The 18,894-nt window shown below is 53.4% G+C and overlaps 2 protein-coding genes across 7 annotated transcripts in view; one reads left to right on the plus strand and one right to left on the minus strand.

Annotated features, from left to right (window-relative positions):
• The window catches only part of Tmco4 (transmembrane and coiled-coil domains 4), an 82,946-nt gene extending 81,142 nt beyond the window's left edge, over nucleotides 1-1,804 (plus strand). For all 6 annotated transcript variants that reach the window (XM_037203130.1, XM_037203131.1, XM_028875290.2 and 3 more), the window contains one exon: nucleotides 739-1,804. In XM_037203130.1, coding sequence (XP_037059025.1) covers nucleotides 739-1,143 — 405 coding nt within the window. In that variant the 3' untranslated portion in view covers nucleotides 1,144-1,804. The remainder of the gene's footprint in view (nucleotides 1-738) is intronic.
• Nucleotides 1,805-3,222: 1,418 nt separating this feature from the next.
• Nucleotides 3,223-16,756, minus strand: Htr6 (5-hydroxytryptamine receptor 6). Its single transcript, XM_028875294.2, has 3 exons — nucleotides 16,019-16,756; nucleotides 4,660-4,818; nucleotides 3,223-4,481 (listed from the first exon to the last, which is right to left on the minus strand). Exons 1-3 carry the CDS (start codon nucleotides 16,730-16,732, stop codon nucleotides 4,038-4,040), a joined length of 1,317 nt encoding a protein of 438 aa, XP_028731127.1. The 5' UTR covers nucleotides 16,733-16,756; the 3' UTR covers nucleotides 3,223-4,037.
• Nucleotides 16,757-18,894: the final 2,138 nt, after the last annotated feature.

Raw genomic sequence — 18,894 nt, forward strand, 5'->3', positions numbered from 1 at the left:
CACCATATGATGTACCATGAGCAGAAGGTTATCTGACTGTTAACAGTGGCAACTGGTACCCGCGGCCGTGGCGCTGCCGTGTGGTGGCGGCTTCTGGCTGCATCATCTCATAGTGGGGTGGCAAGCTGGCCTGGTAACAAATCTGCCCTCAGGGTGACATCCCTGTCAAGCCAGAGACAGCCAAAGCCCCTTCTCTCGACACTCTCGTTTTGGGAGATAAGTTTTCACCACACATTGAGCAGGGCAAATGGGGAGTTCCTACGAGGGGAACTGGGTGAAGCAGAGGAGTGAGGAGGACCAGAGAGCTGTGAAGAAACTGAACCTACAGGCTGGGACAAAATTTTATTTCCAACTTGGGATTTTTCCTGGGGAATCCCTCCCAGCCACCCTCTGGGGGAGCTACTCCTAATGTTGGGGACAGAAAGGCCACCCACGGTCCCGGCTACTGAAGATCAAACACTGAGCCCCTGCCCTGCCTGCTAGCCATCAGGATGGGCCTTTCTGCTCCAGGGGACCCACACATTTGGAAAAGCTTTCTTCAGCTTTCCCTAGCTAGGATCCTATAGCCCCACCCCCACCCCACCCCTCACCAGTGCGCTCTGGACTTGAGAACCATCAATAATTGGGACCCTGGGAAACTGAGTGACTGGCTGAGGATAGAGCTTGGCTTGGATCCCAGGGAAAGGGTGGGCCCTGCCCACCTACCCACCATGGTCCTCACTCATGGTCTCCTTGCAGGTCAGTGGGCACTTGGACTATGCTAAGCAAATGGATGTCATCCTGAAGGCTGTTGGCATCCGCACCAAGCCAGGCTGGGGTGAGAAGGGATTCCCATTGGCTCCTGGCAGCCTGCCCCAAGATGAGCCTCTCCAGACAGCCACAGTCTCCACAGATGAGGTGATCCACCAGGATGGGCAAACCCAGGGACCTGGCCCAGGAGACTGTCTCAAAACCACCATATCTTCCAGTGCCAGGCTAGCCCAGATGCCAACAGAGCTGGACCAATCCACAGAGGCCTTGCCCCCTACTGCTGCCAATCCAGCAGAAGGACCCCTTATCTGCAGCCATGGTGTGGATCCTAACCCATTGGGCTGCCCTGACTGCACACAGGGGACCCAGGAGTCCTGTGCAGAACTGGACTGACCCCGGCAGGAGCCTGGACTCTCTCTCCAGACCTCTGTATGCAACTCTCTCTAATACCTCTGGGCTCCCCAGAGAGTTCTGGAAGTGCAGAATTCCCACAAGTGCCTTCCTTAAACAGAAAGAGCCTGGAATGGAGAACCAATGGAGAAAGCCACCTGCTCCCGAGGAAACACTGGCCGTGTGACCTGCAACGTCAACCCAGCCCCGGGCCAGTGTAGGCTCCTGCCCTGCAGGTCCCACCCAGAGGCCCAGGAGTCACCGTGGGGCTGGAGGTCCCCATACTCCTTCTTCCTCCAACTTCAGTGGAACCAAGTGTCCTCTTGACCTTTTACCCGCTCCCCAGGGCCGCCCACCAGCCCCGTTTTCAGGTGCCAATGGGGCAGCTTCCTCCCTCTGCTCTTCTCGGGAGGTGCAGTCAGCTCGGTCCCGTCCAGATGTGTAGCCTGTGTGAGCTGCACAAGTGCCGAAGGAACTGAGACACAGAGGTGATGTGAGTGGCGCCCCAGCCTGAGCTTGGGGCACGTGGTGGCCCTGGGTAGAAGAACTATAGCAAAAGGAATAAAGGCAGAATTCACAGTCGGCATGGAGAGAACTGGGCCTGGTGATAAATGTGGATCACACACAGGGAGGGACCAATAAATACTAAAGGCTTTTCTCTTGACCTTCACGGCTACCTTTCATTTTGTGCTGGGGAAACTGAGCCTCTGTGTAATTATAAAGCCTGTTGAAGGCCACACAGCTGATCAGTGATGGAGTCACTATGAAGTCTAGCTGGTTGGGACTTTAGACCCGAGCTCTATGGCCCTGCATCTGCATCTATGAGAACCTCCTCTTTGTTTCTCCCACCTCCTGTGGGTGTCAGAGACAGAGGTGGCCCACCCCCACTGTGCATGTGGAGAAATAAGACCCATACAAGGCTGTGGGTGTCACAGTATGCAGAAACTGGATGCCTCTCTAGTGTGTGTCACTTATTCACTTTACAGACACCTACCCAACTCCGGCTGCCTTTAGGACAAGCTTCTGTGTCCATGTGGAAAAATGACAGTTGACAGTGATTTGTTGTGTGTGTGTGTGGGTGGGGTGTCACAAAGCAAGCTAGTCAGATCAGAGCCCTTTACATAGCTACTTTCCAACCACCTGGGGCTTCAAGAAGATCCAGTCCACACACACACAGCCACTTCCTTCAGTTTTTGTTTATTGAGTCTCTCAGGCAGGCCTTGAGGCAGAGAAGCCCTGGCAAGCACCAAAACCCTGCTGCCAGGGCCCAGTTGAATATGATCAGCACCAAGGAGAGCTCCTGGTCACTCTGGGCAAGCCTGGGAACCTGGTTGATGGAACGTAATAAGGGCTTGAAGAAAGACCCGGAGCAGAGCTGAAGAGGAACTCATTGCGGAGAAGCATGGAGCCAAGAGTCCCCTGCCCTTGCCCACCAAAGCCAGGCCCAAGCCGGAGCCCACCAGCCTGTCTGTGGCTTCACCCCAAAGTCGGGGACATTCCTCTTCAACTCTGCTCTGCCCACCCAAGCAGCTGTCCTTTCTTTCAGCGACCCTAGGGAGGACCAAAGCAGGCAGGATGAGGAACTGGGTCGGCCTCCATCAGCTGCTTCCTCTCCGGGAAGCCCAGGGTGGAGGAAACCCACTCTTGAGGTTGTACAAGATCTGTCACCAGCCCCTGGGCCTCTAGAGGCAGAAGAGCAGATGGGGCTGGAAGGGTCCCTGAGTGGCGGGGTTCCCACCCACCAGAACAAGGAAGCTGGGGGCCTGAGTTAAGGTGTGGGAATCCAGGCTGAAAAAGAACAATGGGGCTAAGGTGTGGCTCCACGGAGAGCATTTGCTTGGTATGGGCAAGGCAGTCCTAACAGAAGGGGGGGCTGGGGACATAGCTCAGTTGATAGATTGCTTTCCTAGAATGCATGAAGCCCTGAGGTCCATCCCCAGCACCACATAAACCTGGTGTGTGCTACATGCCCGCGATCCCAGCACTTGGGAGGTAGAGGCAAGAGGATCAAAAGTTCAAGGTCATCCTTGGCCACACGGGGAACTTGAGGGCAGCCTGGGCTACATGAGACCCTAGGGGGAAAAAAATAAAAGGGAGGTAAGGAAAGGGAAGAGAGGGAAGGAGGGGAGGGGAGGGGAGAGGTGCTTGCTAGCCTTCTACCAGAGCCAAGCCCTGGCTGACCAGGGGTTAAAGCCACAGAATTACCACCTGCTGACACCTCACAGGTGCTGGGCACAGCCTTCACATTGTCTTATAAGGTGGTAACACTACTCCCCCTCGAGACCTGTGCCAAGTCCCCAAACTGCCATATACAGTTGAGGAAAGGGTCATGTTTCTGACTGGCCAGCTTCCGGCCTAAGGTGCTCTTTAGCGTTGCAATCCCCATCCTAAGGGCTGGCAGGTCTGAAGTGTCCAGCGAATGCATATGAACATACAATTTTGACTGAGCACATCTTCAGTGGAGAGGGTGGGCATTTTGAACTCCCCAGAGCCTGTGAGAACCCCAAGTAGCCCATTGATGGCACTCTGGATAGCAGGGGATTGGGCCAGACAAGAACCGGGGTGTCTAGATGAATGTGTTCTTTCCACTCACCAAGAGAAAAAGGACTACGAACAGATTGCTTTCCTGCTGGCCTGAACCAAATGGCCCATCTCCCTCAGCTCCCCCAGCCACACTACACTAACCACAGTGACCTCCATACTGCAGCACCCTACACCCTACAGAGGTGTTTCTGATCATCCTTCATGTCGAGGGGCCTGTAACGGAAGATGGGGGCTAGCTGAGGCTGTCTCATGGAGCTCGGCAGGCTCCCAGGAGGCCTACCATCTCCCAGTCTTAGGGAGAGTGGGCCGAGGTCTCTGGGATGTGACTCTCCACTGGCCAGCTCTTGACCTGGTCAGTTCGTGGGAGAACTGAGTGGATGCTGCCGTATGTCGGGCTCCACAGAGTCCGCAACGAAGAAGTTGACCACAGCGGTGGCCCTGGTGGGTGGCGGGGGGTCCCGGGTTGCCTCTCCAGGCAGCAGAAGCTGAGCTGTGAGCTGAAGGCCCGAGGTGCCCCCCGAAGCTGAGTCTGAATCTGAGTTCGGCGGCAGGGGCAGAGGCAGCACCTGCTGCAGGCTGAGGCCTGGTCTCGCACCGCTGTGAGAAGTCCACATGGAGGGGGAGGCAGGGCTGGCCCGGTGCTCCGGGGGACAGTGGATGCATGGCAGGAACCTACCCAGGGCTCTCTTGAAGTCCCGCATGAAGAGTGGGTAGATGATGGGGTTCATGGTGCTATTACAATACCCGAGCCACGTGAGGACGTCAAAGAGGCCCGGTGAGATGCAGTCACACACAGCCTGTGGGGATAGGATTCATCACACCTGGTCCTGGGCAGGGACCTAGGCGACCTCACCCGGCAGGGATGGGACAGACACACAGACACGGGTACCACAGATGAGCCATCCTCCTCCCTCCCGCCTTGGCACAGGGAGAGACGTCATTTTTTTACCTGCCCTCAGAGTCATGTCTTTTTACCTGAGCTATGTTGGCCACAAAGAAGGGCAGCCAGGTGACAAAGAACATGCCCAGCAGGATGCCCAGGGTCAGGCTGGCCTTCAAGGCCTTTCTACTATGCTTGGTGGCCAACCGCCTACTGTCAGCCGATTCCATCCCCGGGCGTGGGGTCCTGGGCACCTGTAGAAAGGAAGGCCACATAAGTTGACTGATCATAGTCACAGGCTGAGCCTCAACCCTAATACTAGACCAAGTCACAGTATGCCAGCAAATAACTGAGCCCTGATCCTTGACTGAAGCCCAACTGAAGCACCAGGCCTAACTCCAATTCCATACTGAACTTGGTGCTGGCTGCAGACAAAGCCTTACATCACCACTAAGCACAGCACAGTCTGCCCATAGGTCCTCGTGTGCCCAAGGCTTCAAGCTGAGCCTCCAGCATGGCCTGTACTGAGCCCTGATTCAGGTCCCAAACTACACCTTGTCCATGCAGCATTTCATAGGAGTTTGAGGCAGTTCAGATCCAGAGGTAGGACAGCTCTGAACGACCCTCCTGCAAGGCCAATACTCAGCACATGGGGGCATCAGAATGTAGCTCAGTTGATAGAGTGATTACCTAGCATGCAGGAAGCCTGGGTTCCATTTCTGCTACCTCACAAACTAGGTGTAGGGAGTGCCTGGAGTCGAAGCAAGCTCAGAAGTTCAAGGCTGCCCTCAGCTACAAAATGACTTGAGGCCAGCCTGGGCTACAGGAGACACAGTCTCAAAAATAAATAATATGGATGGATGGGTGGGTGGGTGGATGGATGGATGGATGGATGGATGGATGGATGGATGGATGGGTGGATGGATGGGTGGATGGGTGGGTAGGTGAATGGATGGGTAGGTGGATGGCTGGGTGGCTGGGTGGCTGGGTGGCTGGGTGGCTGGGTGGATAATGACATTCAACACAGTCAGGCACACAGCACAAGAAGCTCCATTACTTTCTAGGCTTTGGCACTTCAAGACTCAGTTACACTTGAGGAAAAACAGCCATGGCCAAAGAGCAGATTATTTGTATAGTGCATGGATTCCCTGCACATTTTGGAATTATGGTTTTTACCCTCATGGTCTACAAAACAGAAGTGTTCCTTCTTGCTATGTGCATGAAGCAAATGGTTGTGATGAGATCCTGTGTAAATGCCTAGGATGCTGGCTGGTGACTTCACATCTCCTTTTCGGTCCAGACTGACATCCAACTCCATTCTCCTCATGGACGCTGGTGGGGACCAGGGAAGGAGAAAGGTGCCACTCTCCCCAGCACACCAAGAAGGGGACAAACACCTGGAGCGATCTGAGCTTGAGACTGCCACCTGGCAACCAACTGTCCCAGATCATTATGAGGCATGGAACGAGGCTGGACCACCTCTGAGACCCTTTTGAAAATATGAGAGCCGGGCGTGGTGGCGCACGCCTTTAATCCCAGCACTCGGGAGGCAGAGCCAGGCGGATCTCTGTGAGTTCGAGGCCAGCCTGGGCTACCAAGTGAGCTCCAGGAAAGGCGCAAAGCTACACAGAGAAACCCTGTCTCGAAAAACCAAAAAAAAAAAAAAAAAAAAAGAAAATATGAGAAACCTCTCCCCAGAAAAGGATACTCATAAAAGTTTATTTTCACACATACAAAAGAAAAAGCATGCGGCTCTCAAGTAAAGGTGACTGCCACTGAGCCTGACGACCTGTGTCCAAGCCCTGGGGATGACCTCGAACTCCTAATTTTCCAAGATTTACCTCCTGAGCATTGGGATTACAAGCTTGTGCCACCATACCTGGTTTATGCGGAGCTGGGGATTGAACCCAGGGCTTCACACTAGGCAAACACTCTACCAACTGAGCCACATTCCCAGCCATGTTCTTGCCTTCTTCTTGTACTTAGGTTTTAAATACAGGGATTTGCCCAGCTTCGTTCTTTTTCTTTTAACTTATTTAGAGACATGTAGTCCAGGGTACGTAGTCCAGGCTAGCCTCAAACTGGAAATATTCCTGCCTCCGTCTTGCTAGATCCAGGATGACAGGTAAGTTCCAACATGCCTGGCTGGGTTCTGGAGGCAGCCAGAGGTGGGAAGGGTGTGGAGAGATGCAAAGATCAGGCAGAGGTGGGAAGGGAACCAGATTCCCAGGCAACGCTCTACAGATGGAGAGGGGGTGGAGGAGGCAAAGTCAGGGTCTATCAGAGCCAAGGAGCCTCAGAGCTAGCCAAATGCACTCTCACACAGGAACAGCCCTCTGCCTAGCTCCCTGCCAACTGGGCTTGCAGAGCAGAGGCCTGTCTACAATGCTGGAACCCCAGCTCTGAGCTGCCTTTCTGCAGGACTCAGGGTCTTGCTCTGGAATGTAAGTTGAAGGACAAAGCACATTGTAATGGATTTTCCAGGTGAAATCTGATGATATGACTATCGGGGGGCAAATCCACCAAAGAGCAGCCAGGGAGAGGCCCTGGTCTCTTCCCCTTGGCCTTGAAAGGTTGGCAGAGGTAAAAGCTGGGCCTTTATGATGGGTGGTCTGCAGCAGATCACAGTCCCACCCCACACTAGCTCTACGAACTTGAGAAAGAGTCCCTTGTCTACAACAGTGAAGAGAGAGAGACAGGGGGCCATAAAGATAGCTCAATGGTTACAAGAGATGATCCTCAGCTCCCAGAGTCACAGAGAGAGTGTGGACTATACATGCATGCACAGGGTGATGCCAATGTCTTACTTCTCTCTTCCCAGGGGCCATGCCCAGCCCTGCTGGGCCTCCTTCTGTTGTCTGTATGTCCCTTTATATGTCTGTGGAATGTGCCAGTAACCGAGCATGGCTTGTCATCCAGGGCAATCCGGCAGTGCCCTTCCAGCCAGCAACTCCACGTGGACACTCCCGTTCTGCTAACAACTCAACTATATGCGTGGTATAGACAAGTATGAGTGCCACAGCCACCAGCTGTCCACCCAAGGACGAGTAGCCAAATAAACCATGCGTGTTCCTGCTGCAGGACGCAGCACTGGGTTTTTTGTTTGGTTGGTTTGTTGGTTGTTTTTTTTTTTTTTTCTTTACTTTACTTTTTTTTTTCTGTACTGGGAACAGAGAGATGGCCCCTCCGGTAAAGGTACCTACTACCAAGTCCCACAACATGAGTTTGGTTTCTGGAGGAAAAGACAACTGAGCTGGGAATAGTGGTGCACACCTTTAATCCCAGCACTGAGGAAGCAGAGGCAGGAGGATCTCTGTGCATTTGAGGCCAGCCTGGTCTACAGAGTGAGTTCCAGGACAGCCAGAGCTATATAGTCAGACCATGTCTTGGGAAAGAAAAAAAAGAACTGATTCCCACAAATTGTCCTCTGACTTCCACAGGCATGCCATGGCACAATGCCCCACCCACCACACACAAAATGAATACACACACACACACACACACACACAATGAATGTACACACAATGAACAAATAAGTATAACAAAAATGTTAATGTCATTGGCTAGGGATGTACTTTAATTGGCACAGTGCTTGCCCTGAGTTCATGCTCAGCACTGTATAAACCAGGTATAGTGGTATATGCTTGCAACCTAGCACTCAGAAGGTAGAGGCAGGAGGACTAGGAGTTCAAGATCATCCTCTGCTACATAGTAAATTCAAGGCCAGCCTGGGCTACATGAGACCCTGTCTCAAAAATAAATAGGCAAGCGCTCCCTCAACAGAGCCGTATTCTCAGCCCTAGCATTCAGTCACTCATTCTTCAAACAGGGACTCAGTGGTTAAGTAAGAGCACCTGCTGCTCCTCCAGAGGACCTGAGTTCAGTTCCCAGCACCCACGTAATAGCTCACATCCATCTATAACTCAAGTTCCAGAGGACCCAACACCCTCTTCAGCCTCTTCAGGCAACAGTCATGTACATGGTGCATATACAGACATCCACGCAAAATATAAAAATGCATAAAAATGAATGCATCTTTTTTAAGAAATTAAAGTAAATAAATAAATATAAATAAAGAGCATGGTAACCAGAGAAGTTGTATTATAAAGTGAGATTGGTAAACAGACAACATGCCTCCATCATGTAAGCACTAACATAAAACACTGGTTCTTGAGGACCTGACACAAATTCAGAAGCACATGGAATAACAGCAAGAATGAGCTGTAAGTGGGCAGGAGCATCATCAGCAGTGCCGATACCAGGTTCAAGGATCTTTTTTTCTTGCTTGTACTTCTTGGGCTGGGAAGAGTACTTTCCCATCAAGCACAAGGTCCTGGGCTTCACCACCTAACATCACGAAAAACTAAAAGGAAGTATATATTCCCTTATTATTTAAGTTGCTAAGGATCAGGGCTGGAGGGATGGCTCAGCAGTTAAGAGCACTGGCTGCTCTTGCAGAGGACCTGAGTTCTGTTCTCAGCACCCACAACGGGCAGCTCGCAGCCATCTGTAACTCCAGCTCCAGGGCATCCGATGCCCTTTTCTGGCCACCACGGGCATTGCACACATGTGGTGCATATACAGACAAGCAGGCACACATAGGTACACACAAAAATTTAAATATGGGGCTAGAGAGATGCCTTGGTGCTTAAAAGCACTTTCTTGCTCTTTCAGAAGACCTGGATTCAATTCCCAGCACCCACATAGCAGCTTACAACCATGCATAAATCCAGCACCAGGAGATCCTATGCCCTCTTCTGACCTCTGTGGGTGTCCCAATATACTCAATGTACATACATTCAGGTGGGCAAAGCACTCATGCACATAAAATACTTAAATATATAAAATAAGTAAATCTAAAATTTTAATTGAAATAGATAAACGTTAAAAACAATTTGATAATCATCAGGTCACATGTGAGGCTGACAAGATGGACTTGAGCCAGACCACAGGATTTCCCACCCCAACTCTCTTTTAGCAGCTGAGTGACGTTTGGCAAGCTACAGTGCCTCCCCCAACTTCTTCTGTAAAAAGACACTACTAATACTATCCACCTCACAGGCATATGGTAAGGGTTAAATAAGGTAATATAAACCTGTTGGAACAGCTCCTCAAACCCTGTAAGTGCCGTGTAGGTTAGCTGTTATCGTTTATGTTGTAAGCACCCCACGAGTCTCACCTACTTAATGGTGATGCTGTTGGTGGCCACCATGGCAATCTTTTCCCTGGAAAGGCTGGACAGAAGACGGAAGTCCTCAGAGCTATCTATCTATTCTGCCACCAACAGGCGAGGAGGGGAACCTGTTGAGAACCTATGTGCCAGAGCCACCGTGTGTTACCTCCCTGCCTTAAGGATAGCCATCTCTAGCCCTGAAATACAGAGAGGCCAAATGACTTCTCCGAGGTCATTCAGCTGTGACAGGAGCAGGCAGGACCTGAAGGAGGGAACACTGAGTTTGTGCTCCAAGCCCCTAGCTCAGCACAGAAGCCACCTGCACTCTGCAGAGCCACCTCCTCCAACAGTGAATGTCACCTCCTCCTCCTCAGAGGATGGGGGTGGAGGGAAAACTTGTCACTGAGACGGAGGGATGTGCAGTTGGGAGGGAAGGGCAGAGCTGGGAGGAAGAGAGGGGGCAGGTAGAGGAGGGGGAAGTGAGGGGAGACAGGGGGCAGGTAGAGGAGGGGGAAATCAGGGGAGGCATGGGAGAAGACCATGGGGAGAGGAGCACCCGGGAGTGGGTTAGAAGCTGGGGGTGAAAAGCTAGGTGAGGCGGAGGAGGGACTCCTGGTTCACCCTTCCTGCCTCTCTCTGGCAGGCTGTGCACTCACACTGAAGCTTGGTACTGCCTAACAGTGCTCTTGATTCTCTGGGGTCAGCCAAGGATGAATACCCCTCCATCCAGTCCCCTCTCTCTGCTCCCTCCATCCTTCCCTCCCTCCCTCAGTTGTGTGTGTGTGTATGTGTGTGCGTGCATGTGTGTGTATTTTGAGACAGGACCTCACTCTGTAGCCCACGCTGTCCTGGAACACACTAGGTCAATCAGGCTGGCCTCAAGCTCACAGCAATCCTCCTGCCTCAGCCTTTCTCCCAGGCCGAAGTAACAAGTGTGCACTACCACATCTCTATTTTTTTTCTCTTCCCTCCCCATAACTCACTGTCTTGGTATCATGTCACTGAGACACCTTTATCCCCCACAAATCTCCTTGATACCCCAGTTCTAAGAATAGCTCCCCTCTCCCCCAGCCTCTGGCAATCCTGGGAAAACCTAGTGGGAACCACTGGCCAAGAGTGGCTCTTTAAAGGCCATTTTCACACAGAGGCATATGTGGGTCAGCGGAGAGAAATACTGGCTAGCTCCTATGTTGCCCATGCCAGGGACTGGGGGCCTGTTCCCGCCTCCTTTCCGAGGGAACTAGAGGCCACACTGGTGAAGAGAAGAGCTAAGAGAGGCTGGTCCTAAAAGGGAAGGGGCCTCACGCCACCTTCTCTGCATTCATCTGCACCCTTCCTGTGGATCTGAGTGCTAAGACCATCTCCACCTCCAGGCTGCAAGTTCCCACTCTGTCTGTTTTGTTTTTTTATTTTTCCTTCTGGTTGTTGTTGTTGTTTTGTGATGGGATCTAATATGTAGCTCTGACTGGCCTGGAACTCACCACATAAATCAGGCTGACCTTAAACTCGAGATCTACCTGCCTCTGCCTCCTGAGTTTAAGTGCCATGATTAAAGGTTTGCACCACCATGCCTGGCGAGCTGCCTTTCTGGATAAGCCGGCTCAGAAGGAGGAACAGACAAAGAAGGAGGAACAGATACAAACCCCAAGTGGATAGAGCAAGAGTGCCACACCACACACAATCCCCCAAAGGCAGGCAGCTTCCAGGCATCGGGAAACAGGCACACAGAAGGCTCAGTCTCAACCAAGTCGCTTTGAAAGCAGGGTAGTGGAGGGTCTGATGCTTCACCAGCCAAGAAATAGACTTGGAGCTGGAAATACAGTTCAGCAGTTAAGGGCATGCCTTGCTCTTGCAGAGGACTCCAGTTCCCTTCCCAGCATCCATGTCTGGTGGCTCACAACTGCTTGTAGCTCCAGATCCAAGGGATTGAACATCTCTGGCCTCCGAAGACACCTGCAGTCACATACGTGCATACACACACACACACACACACACACACACACACGCACGCACGCACGCACGCACGCGCGCGCGCGCACACACACACACACACACACAATAGCTCCTGCACACAGTAGGTGTCTAACACATGCCACTGATTGGGCTAATGAATTCACGTTATGAAAAGCTGAAGGACTCCTTCCCTATACTGAGCCTGCAGGAGGTGAGAACAAGCAGCCGTGGGAGCCAGGGTGGGGCCCTGGGCCCTCTGCAGCTCTGTGTCCGTTTCCTTCCCACCATCAGCACAGGCTGAGAGGCTGGGATAGGCTTGGCATGGTTCCGGGTGCTGAAAATACAGCAGGGAACACGACAAGCTCCTGGACTCTTACAGCTCGCTTCCTACTCAGGAGAAGCCATCAATCAATCATCTGTCAACTGGCAAGATGTTTACAGAGGCTGCTGGGAGAGCAGCGGCCTGGAGAGGACCTAGGAAGGGCAGCAGTCCCTACTCAGAAGCATGAGAACAGAAGAAACCGGAAGATGTAGCAGAAGTTGAAGAAGGACCATGTAGAAATGAAAGGGAACAGCGTGTGCAAAGGTCCTGGGACAGGAAAGAGCTTGATACTCAAGGAACAGAAAGGAGGCCGATGTGGCTGAAAGACAAAAAGCGATCAAGGGGAGAAAGAAGAGAATACAGACAAGGATCAGGGAGTCTTGGCACAAAAGCATAGAACATCATCTCACAGGACAGGACCTGTCAGGTAGAAGATTACTATTATAACTCAGGCATGATAAAGGGACGCAGTCCCGGGGTGGCAGTAGAGAGATGCAAGGTGCCCAGAGCCTGGACATGTGTCACAGGCAGAGGGGAGAGGACTGGGTACACCGTGTGAGAAGCAGAGAGGCATCCATGCTCCTGGCCTGGGAGACTAGAAAAAGGAGGTCACCATCCACTGACATGGAGAAGACCCTGGGGGCCAAGTCTGGAGCCTGGAGAGTGCACGGTTCTGTCAGCACTTGAGCAGGGCTTGGCCTGGCAACTCGTAGGTGGTATTTCCAGGCCTGAGACAAAAATAAAACCTCAACAGAGAGAACATGGGAAAAGAGCAATAGGGACCTGGGTCAGAGCTACATGGTGCAGAATGAGCTGGCAGATCAAGGCTCAGGGAAGACCTGGAAAACAGTCAGCAGGGGACATGGCATGATATCACTGATCACGGTGTTGATCAACTGTCACTTAGTCACATCTGCTCTCTCCGGGCCTTAGTTTCCCTACTGTGAAGCAGGGCTGAGGGAGAGATGCTCAGCAGGTGTTCTGGACACCAAGCTTGGCTTGGTGCCTGACAGATTGCTCAAGACAACAGCGTGTGACCGTGGGAGGCTCCTGCGCAGGTCCTGAGGTCACCATGTGCCATCCTGGTACCAGCTGGCTCACTTCACCAAAAGAACACCTGTGTGTGGGCCCTGCTGGGACCAAGGAGCCCGACAGGCCAACTTCTAACATCCTTGATCTCTGGTACAGAGCTTCCTTAAGAACGGGCATTCAGGACTTTCCAGCTACAAGTGAATTCTTTAAAAACTCACAGAGACAGTGAGAGGGCTCAGCAGGTCAAGGCACCTGCCCAGAGCTTGATTAGACCCCGGGCTCCCATGTGGTGGGGAAGAGAACCAACTCCTGAAAACTGCCATCTGTCTTCCACACACCTATCCTGGCACACATGTGCATGCTCACACACAAACACATAATAATAAATTAAAACTTAAAAATACAAACACAGGGTGTGAGCTGTGAGCTGTCTTCCCAGAAAGAGAGGGTGTGTTCTTTGTTCTTAATTCCCCTCCCTGAACTCATAACGAGACAGCCAGCCTCGGGCTCAGGCACAGCAGAGAGACCAAACACACTTCGCTGACGCTGCTGGGGCCCCTCCCACGTTCTTGCACGTATGTTTTCTGTGATTGCCCATGGTAAGGGATACTGGTTTCCCATTCCTGGAAGAGATAGGGAGTTTTCTTTCTGAACACATTCATGGAAGTGAAAAGATAAATGAGGGGGTACAAAGAAAATATCAGGTAGAGACCAGTTGACAGACTTGAGATGGGGGTTGGGAGTGGGAGACACAGGAAGGCAGAGAAGCCCCACCCCAGATGATTCTCTTTCCTTTACAAAATCTCAGAAAGCAAGGGAGGGGGGACTCAGTGGTAGACCCTGTGCCCATCAGTCAATGTCTTCAAGAACCCAGGAGCTTCCATCTGTATTTCACAGTTTTCATTTGCACTTGTGTGTCCGTGTGTCTGTGTGTCCGTGTGTGTGTGTGTGTGTGTGTGTGTGTGTGTGTGTGTGTGTGTGTGTGTGTGTGCTGGCATGCTCACTCTCACATGCACCAAATCCAAGAGACAGCACTGATGCTTGGAGTTATTAGTGTTTGTGGGATGCCAGCTTGTTTTGTGGGTGCTGGGATCCACTCTCCCATCCTCATGATTTTGCAGCAAGCTCTCTTCACCACTGAACCATTTGACTTCTTTGCTGGGTAAGAAACAAGCCGCTACTGTATAGAGACATCATATATTATCCGTTTGCATCACCAACACTGACTGTCGCTCATTCACTTTCAGGACTCCTCGGGAGAAGCCACCTGCCAGGAAATTCACACACACACACACACACACACACACACACACACACACACAGGTGCTGTCACCTCTCAGTCTCAAGACAAATGGGAAAGTCGATGAAGTCATGACAAGGCAGGAATGACTCACCGAGCAAGAATGAAGTCAATCTTTACAAACAAAAAAGGAAACCTCCAAAGCGCTCAGGAAAGGGTGGAAGGCCCAGGTCATCCATCCTGCCTCTGTGTCAGGACCACAGACAGCTGCTGGAACTCCAGAATATTCTCAGAATGCAGAGGGAGACAGAGAGAGCTGCAGCCAGGATTCCTGCCCACCCAGACACCACTGTCCTGGGGGACTGGACCTTGGAAGATCGGGCCTCTCTTCAGGGCACTACAGCCCAGCTACCCCAGGGGCTGCCCAGAGTCTGGTACCTTTCCCATCTCAGCCTAGTCCCTTGCTGCTACGTGACCCCAAGGCTACCACCCTCAAAGAACCTCCTTCACCCGAGGCTATACCAAGATGTCCTTGCAGAGCCTAACTGGGACCTTTGCCAGTGGCTTAAGTCTCAGAAGCTCAAGCCTGGTCAGTCTACATCTCACCCCTCAGGGTGGACCTCAGCCTGGAGTCCAGTATGACCTGGATGGCAAGAGCCGCCATCCTCGCCTGAGCTAAGAGCCCTGCCCTATTCACAGGTTATTACTAAGCTGTGTACTGGGGGTCAGAACTGACCTGGCCTCACACAGCTCCCAAGTCAGCAAGCCAGGGGGGACCAAATAAAGAAATAAGTTTGGGACTTGTGAGGGCAGTGGGCCTGCAGAGCGGGAAGTCAGGGTCAGCTGGGAAGGGCGGGTTGAAAAAGAGTTAGGCAAGAGCAGCTCCAGGGAGAACCATCCAAGCAGAGGGCACAGCAAAAGCAAAGACCTTAAGCCAGGCATGGTGGCTCACACCTATAGTCCCAGCACTTGGGAGACAGAGGCAGCAAAATCACAAGTTCAAGATCACCCTCAGCTACGTAGTGAGTCTGAAGCCAGCCGAAATTACATAAGACTCTATCTCAAAGTAAAAGCCAAAATCTTGGCATAGAATTAAGTTTGGTAACTTTGAGGACTGCCATGGGGTCCTGAGGCTGATGCAGACCAAGCGGGAGAGAGGGGGAGAGGAGAAAGGAAAGGTAGAGTTTCGCCTGGAAGGATCCTCAGGCCACATTCTGAGATGGGTTTTCTCCTTATGGTAAGCTAGGTGGGGTTTGGAGAAGGAAAACAACAACGACCACTTTCTTTTCAGTCACTCTGGCTCCAACTGGGAAAGCGGACCGCAGTGGGGGGCCAGCTGGAGTCCATCAAGGCTCGCTGGTGAGATGTGGCAGTGGCTTAGCAGAGGGAAACAGGATCGGAGGTATGCTTAGACCTGTAGGCAGGACCAACAGGCCCCGAGAAAGGAGTGTGAATATGAGGGAGAGAGAATGCTCTCTAAGTTTCCCACATGTGATACACGATGGGGCCTGTCATGGAGAAGCATGCCAGCTTCCTCCTCCGTATCCGTATATAGCAGCTAACCCACCACAATCAGAGTTTGAAATTCATTAGAAAGGCAGAGCCGTGAGGCCTTTATAGGATCAGCAGCAAGCGCTTACTCTGAGACAGTCACTGAGTGGATTCCCAATGGCTGTTTATTCCTTCCCAGCCCAAGAGCCCAAGTCGCCCCCCCCCCAAATGCACGGTGAGTACCTGCAAGGTCTCCAAGGCCTGACCAGCCATGCCCGTGGTGAGCGAGGCCACTTGCACCGCCTGCTTGCGGGCGGCCAGCAGAATCCTGCAGTAGGTGAAGCATATGGCACCTGAAGGCAGGAAAAAGGTGACTCCGGACGCCACGAGGACATAAGGCAGGCTGGCCAATAGGCGGCACTGGTCGGGGGCAGGTGTCCGAGCGTTGCCCAGTTTGTGCCAGCCCAGCAACAGGGGGAGGAAGGAGGCAAGCGCCGCGAGACTCCAGGCACCCAGGATGAGCGCCAAGGCCCGCGGGGCTGTCATGCGCAGCTTGTAGCGCAGCGGCGAGAGGATGAGCAGGTAGCGGTCCAGGCTGATGAGGCAGAGGTTGAGGATGGAGGCGCTGCAGCACATCACGTCGAAGGCGGTCCAAAGCAGGCAGAGGCCACCCGCTAGCACCCAGCGCCCATACAGCGCGTTCAGCATGGCCGGGGGCATCACCACCAACCCCACCATCAGGTCCGACGTGAAGAGCGACACCAGGAAGAAGTTAGACGTGTTGCGCAGCGCGGGCTGAGTGCAGATGAGCAAGATCAGCAGCGAATTGGCCGCCGCTGTCAGTACGATGACCACGCACAGAGCGGCGGCCACCCAGCCGCTTCCCCCTGGGGCAGGCGGTGGCCCGGGCCCCCAAGCTGGGCTGCTATTGTTGACAGGGCCCGGCTCTGGGACCATGGGGACTAGGGTTGAGGACCAGGACGGGATATGGTGGACGCGGAGACAAGATAAAACCAAAGAAGAGAAAGGAAGCTGGGTTAAAAACTGCGCCCCGGAGGAGTATGTAACAAAAACGGGGTCCTTAGATCACCAAACAGCGATTAGAAGAGGTCGGGGAGGGACTGTAGGGGTGTCTCCAACGGTGGGGCCACCTGGAGAACTCGGGTAAGAAGTTTGGGGAGGGGTACCTGATGCGCCGAGTCAATTAAAGTTAGGTTGGCGTTGGATGAGAGAGCCCTGGGGTGAACAGGGTGGCACAAGATGGGGGTGGGGCTCCTGGCCAGAGGCACAGCTGGGAAGATGAGAGAAGGAGGAGGCGAACTCGTACCCTCGGGCCAGGGCAGGCTGTCTGGGGAGGGTGGGCGTGTGCGTACGCTAGATCACAAGCTGTCGCGCGTGGGGGTCTCAAAGGGATGGCCCGGGAGCGGGAGCGCAACCCAGGCGCGGAAGGCAGGTCTCCCTTCGCCCAGAGGCACCGCGGGATTCGGGGTACCGGAGGCCGCGGGCTGGGCCGGGCCAGACTGGGCCGGGGTGAGCGGCTTGGCAGAGGAGCGCAGCGCCGCGCTCCGCCTTCCCGGCCGCGCTCCCTACCTGGGCGCTCGCGGGTGATCCGCTGCCGGCGACTGCGGCAAGCGCCGCCGGGCTGGACACTACAGGCGGCGGCTGGCGGCGCGGCGGGCAAGGGGCTCCCGAGCCGGGGAGACGCGCGCAGGAGCCCGCGACGCTTCAGCCACGCGCGGTCCCCGAGCCTCCGAGCGTGCGCCCCGCCCCGCGGTGGGCGGGCAGAGCCGAGCCCCTCTGGCAGGCGAGCCAGGTCGCCCTACCTTAGGCCTGGAGAAGATGCTCGGAGCGAGCGCTCCTGGGCGCCTGCATCCCCCACGCCTCCGCCTGCGGCTCCCCTGCCCACACGTGGTGATGGCGCAGGCAGAACTCAAGGAAGGGGGATGTGACCTTTCTGTACCCGGAGACTGCTCCCCCGCAGTGGGGTCTGCTCCCTCACTGTGAGAGTCAACACGCTTTCAAGGGGAGTCAGCCGGGAAATACCGAGCCAGCCGTTTGACACCCCTCTGGGTCTCAGTTGCTGGATCTATACAATGGGTAAATAATTTCTGCCATTCTTCACCTTTGAGTCGCCCCATCCAGTTCTCCAACGGCACTGAGTGATCTTCATGAAGGTCCCTCCTGGCAGTCTCAGTGGAGGGATTTGGGAATCTCCAAGCAGTTGGGAGGGTAGTGTCACTGCAAGCAAAGGGGCCGGGCCTAGCGCCTCCTAGTGATAACAAAATTTTCTTCGCACCTAGTAGGTACCAGGTACCGCTCTGGCCAATGTGGACTCTACATCAAATGATGCTTCCCATCTGTGAACTTCCGTTCTAGCAGAAGAAAACAGGCAAGAAACGAGTAAAGAAAACATAAAATGGCCATTTCTATAGGCGAAAAAAAAATGAAAGAAAATACACAGCAATATGGAGAGAACCTGGTGGATGTCTTTTCCGAAATAGAGATACCTAGCCGGGCGGTGGTGGCGCACGCCTTTAATCCCAGCACTCGGGAGGCAGAGGCAAGAGGATCTCTGTTAGTTCAAGGCCAGCCTGGGCTACAGAGTGAGTTCCAGGAAAGGCGCCAAAGCTACGCAGAGAATCCCTACACAGAACAAAACAAAAGAAAGAAAGAAACACCTCTCATTTAGAAGGACCCACTCCAGTCACGAGCATTGTTTGTCCTGGAATATCTACTCTGACTATAATGCCAAAAAGGCGTTAAGCTGAGGCTCAGAGAGGTCAAGAAGCTCTACAGAGGTCACCAGCACCAAGCAATCAAGTGGGAAATGGCTCAGATCTGCCAGGTGCCCAACGCAGAAGGAGACCAGCGCAGGTGGTCAAGATGCCTCCTGCCTGAATCCTCAGAGCGGCAGTACCCACTCACCCTTTGAGTGTATGGAGCTAAGGAGCTCAGAGCTCACACCTGGGTGGAGCCAGCAGCAGCAGGCAAAGGCCTGCCCTCCCTCCCCCACTCCACACTTGGCCTGAAGAAGAGAATGTCACTGCTGCATGGAGAGTCAGAGACCACCTGGAGATCCCAGCATCACTGCTCAGGAGTTCTGCACGTTCGGGGCCAAT

The sequence above is a fragment of the Peromyscus leucopus genome, chromosome 2 (genome assembly GCF_004664715.2).
Source record: "Peromyscus leucopus breed LL Stock chromosome 2, UCI_PerLeu_2.1, whole genome shotgun sequence".
NCBI lineage: Eukaryota > Metazoa > Chordata > Mammalia > Rodentia > Cricetidae > Peromyscus > Peromyscus leucopus.